This window comes from Vicia villosa, linkage group LG7 (genome assembly GCF_029867415.1).
Source record: "Vicia villosa cultivar HV-30 ecotype Madison, WI linkage group LG7, Vvil1.0, whole genome shotgun sequence".
NCBI classification, from domain to species: Eukaryota; Viridiplantae; Streptophyta; class Magnoliopsida; order Fabales; family Fabaceae; genus Vicia; species Vicia villosa.
The window spans coordinates 104747011-104752255 of record NC_081186.1 but is presented as its reverse complement, the minus strand read 5'-3'; the positions used below and the strand labels follow the sequence as shown (position 1 = coordinate 104752255).

General features: G+C 34.8%; 1 protein-coding gene across 2 annotated transcripts; it reads right to left on the bottom strand.

Annotated features, from left to right (window-relative positions):
* Positions 1 to 1883: 1883 nt before the first annotated feature.
* On the bottom strand, positions 1884 to 5020 carry LOC131616355 (pentatricopeptide repeat-containing protein At3g04760, chloroplastic-like). Of its 2 annotated transcripts, XM_058887665.1 has the most exons (3): positions 3425 to 5020; positions 2187 to 3319; positions 1884 to 2065 (listed from the first exon to the last, which is right to left on the bottom strand). In XM_058887665.1, the coding sequence occupies exon 1, from the start codon at positions 4952 to 4954 to the stop codon at positions 3455 to 3457; it is 1500 nt and encodes a 499-aa protein (XP_058743648.1). In that variant the 5' UTR covers positions 4955 to 5020; the 3' UTR covers positions 1884 to 2065; positions 2187 to 3319; positions 3425 to 3454. The 2 variants fall into 2 exon arrangements, with proteins under 2 accessions (XP_058743648.1, XP_058743647.1); XM_058887664.1 differs by having other exon boundaries at positions 2187 to 5020.
* Between the last annotated feature and the right edge of the window lie 225 nt (positions 5021 to 5245).

Genomic DNA, 5245 nt, shown 5'->3' with positions numbered 1-5245 from the left:
GCCAGACTTTTTATATAAATTGAAAAGGCCTAGGCTTCTTTATAAGCCTATTTAGCTAAACAGGCTAGGCCACAAGCCATATAAAAAGCCTTTTAAGCCTTTGAGGCCGGCCTATTATTTTGTACTTTGAATTAAAATATAAAAATAAATCTTAGTTATTTTGAAGAAATTATGAAAGTAAGATGAAAAAAAATCTTATGAATAATGTCATAAGTTGCTTCCATAAGTTCTCTGAAACAAATAGTATCACAAAATGTATGTTATTAGGTAAACTCAAATAAGTCAATGCAAATAAACATTTAGTTTTACCAATCTTTTAATTTATTAGTCTATATAAAGTTGAGTTGAATGACTTATTTACAAATGTTCAAATGAAATAGGCTTTTACGTAGGCTAATAGGCCAACCAGGCCTTCAAAAAGGCTAGGCTCAAGCCAAAAAAATAAGACTATGATAGGCTACAGGCAAGGCTTAGGCTTTAAATTTTTTAACAGGCCAGGCTCAGGTTTGGCAAAGCCTAGCTCGGCGCAACCTATTCCCACCCCATCCTAGAAAAATTCCATTGTCAATTTGGATAGATTATGAGCAATTTATACCAATAATTGAAGCCATGGAAATCCTTATACCGCATTATGGCCTTCAATTGCAAGCATTAACAAATCAATTGAAAATGCAATACCTTGCAAGATTAAAGCTACATTGGGGAAACAACACATAATAAAGAGGAGCCATAACCAGTCGCTACACGGAAACAAGGGGAAAAAAAGTAATTGCAAGGCCCAATCATTCCACCAAGGTATGATTTCTGAAATTGTGTATGTTGTTGTTGTCGATTCAAGTGTGGAATTTGTGGTTACCTTACGCACCAAAAATACGAAGACGACAACCTTGAAGTTGATGGGATAGGACATGAAGGATTCATTTTTCATTATATTTGAAACAAAGGTCTCTGGAACAACGGTCATGGAGCTCAGTACATGGAAGATGAGGGACGAATAAGGTGAATTGTAGTGTGGAAGTAAAGGAGGCAAGGGTTTGAAGGTGTGAATTAGGCATGACAGCAAAACACGTACCCTTGGGCACCCACCCGAACTCGGCCCGAAGTTGACGGGGAAAACCCATTTTGACTAAGTTTAGGTTTAGATTTTCCGCGATTACAAAATATGAGATTGGATGGGGTAACAAGGACACTAGTACCTATCACACCCCAAATTTTAACTTGACATTTTCTACATGATCGTAATCATCTCCATAATGTAATGCACTACCTCCATCATCTTAGAACCAAGAGTAGGCATTCATCATTTGTATTAATCACATGGCCTTAATTCATCATTCCTCTAGTAGCTATGATGAAAACTATGATGTCAATTAATTCCTGACTTTAAATATCTCTAATTGGTTTTGTTTTGACATAGATTGATGACCACTTTTATGAATTTAAGTTCATCAATGCATATATGCCAAACATACACAATTTTTCTTGCATATAATAATCAATTTCGATTAGCCTTATAAATTGAAACTCCTCAAGTTAACTTGAATGTTTGTCACGTTTTATATACAAATTAAGTTATTTTATAATAAAAACAAAAGCCAAATCATGTGATAACAGTAACAGTCTTTAATAATGAGGAACATTGATTTAATCTTAGATCATTTTCATATTTTAGTTTAAAGTTTAAAAATAAAATGTCAAGTCCATGGTTTAGTCAAAAATGGTTTGCATGGTTAAAACCTACCATCCATATCATTGATGTTGAGTTACCTATGTGGTAACTCCCCCCACATATTTGGACTGTTAGAAAAAACTGGCCCTAGTTTGAACTTCAATAAAACTAACACCTTGTTGGCAACAACAACAAGTGTTTGAGATAAGGCATATTTGATAGATAATTCAATCATTGTTTTTAAAATGGCAAAAGACCCTTAGATTAGATTACAAGATGGTTTAAATTTATCTAAGTTCCTAAAGGATCATATTCTAATTGGCCTATTTTACTTCATTTCTGCAATTTGGTTGCCAAGTAGTTCTTATTATCCAAGCAATAATGTCCTAAGTATACCTGCACCAAACAATGCAATATCAAATTTCAGTCAAAAGCAGTTACATGATATAGAACTTAAGCAACTCATATTTGATCAAAACTAAGACAAGGCATTAACACATGTTTGAGATTCAACAACCTGCAATTCAAAGCGCAACAACGGCACCAACAACATCCAGAAATCCGAACCAGAAGTAGAAGAAGGAGAAGAAGAGGACGAAATTCAAAACATGTATGTCAGAAGTATCCATCCATTTGATATTTGTGTAAACTTCAAAAACCTTTGAACAACAAACAAATTAGGAGCAGGAAATAAGTTGGTATTCATTAATTGAATTGACCAACAAATTTCATTAGATTAAAGATTCTGGTAGTAGCTCAAAATGTGTCATGTTAATTCAAACAAAACAAATGAAGTGTTTTTCCTTGGATGATACAAGGCTCATTCAGCAACAATATGTACTGATATAAAAAAAACAATGCAAATAACTTGAACTCATCACAGAACATAAAATAGACTACAATGCTAAGCTTAACCAGGTACCACAACATAATAATAAGTATCTAAGTACTCGAAGAACCTTCTAAAACCAGCTACTGATAAAGCCTACTAACAATCAAAAGTAGATACTGATAAATCCAAAGCAAGAACAGCAAATTAACGAATAAAATTATATTTTGATAGACACCGACACCTGTAAACCTCGAATTGTATCAATTCAAATTTGATTAAATAAGCAAATAGGCAGCCACCAACATTCATGAGTAACAAAACATATCCAGCTAAACACAAACAATTTTGTAAGAATTGAAGGAAAGTTCTTTCAAAATATAAAAGCAAAATGTATACAGAAATCATAATGAGCAAAAAATGAAACTGAGGCAGCAGATTACAACAACTTCATAATTTTGCAATGTAAGCATAATACCAGAAGAAAGAAAGTCACCAAAAGATAAGCTTTTTCACATACTGTGCATGAATATGTTAAATTGCCAATATTTCAATGGAACAATAAATGGTGTTTAGTTGAAACAACAAGCTAATAGAACAAAACAAGTGAATGGTTTATCCAAATTGCATAACAAAACTAAAAAAGAAAACATATCTGGCTACAAGAGCACAAGCCCGAGTTCGGACGGTTTCATGGCATTACGAATCCTATAATTGTACAAGTAGTAGTGAAGCTGTCCATCTCCAGGTCCAAATTTGAGATCTTTAAGGAAACCTTCATTATGCATCACATCCAAGGCATTGAAAACATCGATATCCTTCTGCTTTGCCACGATCATCGCATCGTTCATCAACAAACAAATTGGGAGCAAGAAATAAGTAGGTATTCATTAATTGAATGGAACAAAAAATCTTATTTAGAAGACCTGAATAAATTTTATGCCCACGAAGTTAGTTCATTCAGATATTGCAAGCTCTTTGTGCGCATCAATAGTAGGAAATGTTCTATTCAAACGTTTGAATGAATCTTCCGAAATAGCATCCAAGTTAACAAGTGAGTTAGCCAACTCCATAGCGTCATTTCGCCATCCTCCAATACCAATCCCTCGAATCAACAATGTGTAGGTTGTTTCATTTGGCAAGCATCCTCTCTGATTCATAGCAGCAAGCACCTCAATAGCATCTATGACTCTTTGCACCTTGCACAATCCACGAATAACAGCATTGTAACTAATAACAGTAGGCTGAAACTTGCGACTCTCCATCATGTCAGCCAGCAACTCAATTGCCTGATCCACCAATCCATCTTTGCACAAGCGAGAAATAAGTGAATTATAGGTGATCTCATTAGGATCAATGCCTTTGCTTAACATCTCTAGAATCATCCATAACGCTCTAATTTCATTGCCACTGCTCCACAATGCACCAAACAATGTATTATAAGAACTTGCATCTGGAGGACAGCCCACTTCACTGAGCTTCTTAAAGATGTGCAAAGCTTCACCAACATGTCCATTCTTACACAGAGAAGCCAAGATCGAGTCATAGCAACTAATATCAGGCAAACGACCATCTGATATCATTTTATCCAAATACTCAAAAGTTCTATCCAACAACCCTTCTCTACACATACCATTAACAACAACATTGTAAGTACTCGCATTAGGTCGAAGCCCTCTCGACAACATCTCATCCAAAAGCTTCATAGCTTCGTCGATACCACCTTCGTTAATAGTTGCTTCAATCAGATTATTATAAGTTACAACATCTGGCCTACAATTATCTTTCAACAACTGATCCATAACTCTTAAAGCCAAATCAAGTTTACCCTTCCCACAAAGATTCCCAATAAGAATATTATAAGCAACAACATTAGGAAAAAAACCTCTCTTTTTCATTTTATCAAGCACCTTATTAGCAGCATCAACTCTATCAGCTTTACAAAACCCATTTAGAACAGCATTATAAGCGAAAACATCAGGCTCACCGTGTTTTTCCAAAATCTCCATAACTTGAATAGCTTTCTCGATTTTCTTAGAATTGAATAAACCCTTAATCAATTTTGTGCAAAGAAAAACATCAGGTTTAAAACCCCTATTAACCATTCGCTGAAGTAAGTAGAGAGACTCGTCGTATTTACCTGATTTGCATGACTTGTCGAGAGCTTTGATGGAATTGGTGTCTCGAAAGTCGCAATTTTGAACCAGTTTTGGCCTTGTTTCATTGACCCTGAATTGTTCTTGGTTGATTGGTGTTCTTTGATTATTATTAATGTTGCCTTCGTTTAGAAGTGGGGTTGAGGAAGTGACGATGGAATTGGGATTTGAGTGGCGAGAGGTGCGGTTTGGGTGGTTTCTGAAATTGAGAGTGTGTGACAAGAATTCAGTTGAAAATGTTGTCATTGATAGTAACGATGATGTTGTCGGTTGTTGTTGCAGTTGTAGTTTGAGATTCATGGGTTGAGTTTGGAGAAAATGTAGTGTTAGAGATAAGAGAAGATAAGGCCAATCTCTTAAAAGGGTGTGTTTGGTTAGGGGGATTTCTGAACTTTAATATTTAAAAATTATTATAATTTTTTATTTTTTTTTATTTTTGTTCCATCAATTTATTATGGTGGCTTGGTTGATTTAAGTCCATCACCAATGTACCACTAATTTTGACCATTAAATTAAATAAACCTAGGTGATCTCATTAGCTATTACCGCAGTGGAATTTAGTCTTGTGTTTTAAAAATTGGATAGGACCGG

Excerpts from the sequence above, each read along its gene's own strand:
- LOC131616355 (XM_058887664.1), bottom strand. The coding sequence starts at position 4,954 with ATGAATCTCAAACTACAACTGCAACAACAACCGACAACATCATCGTTA.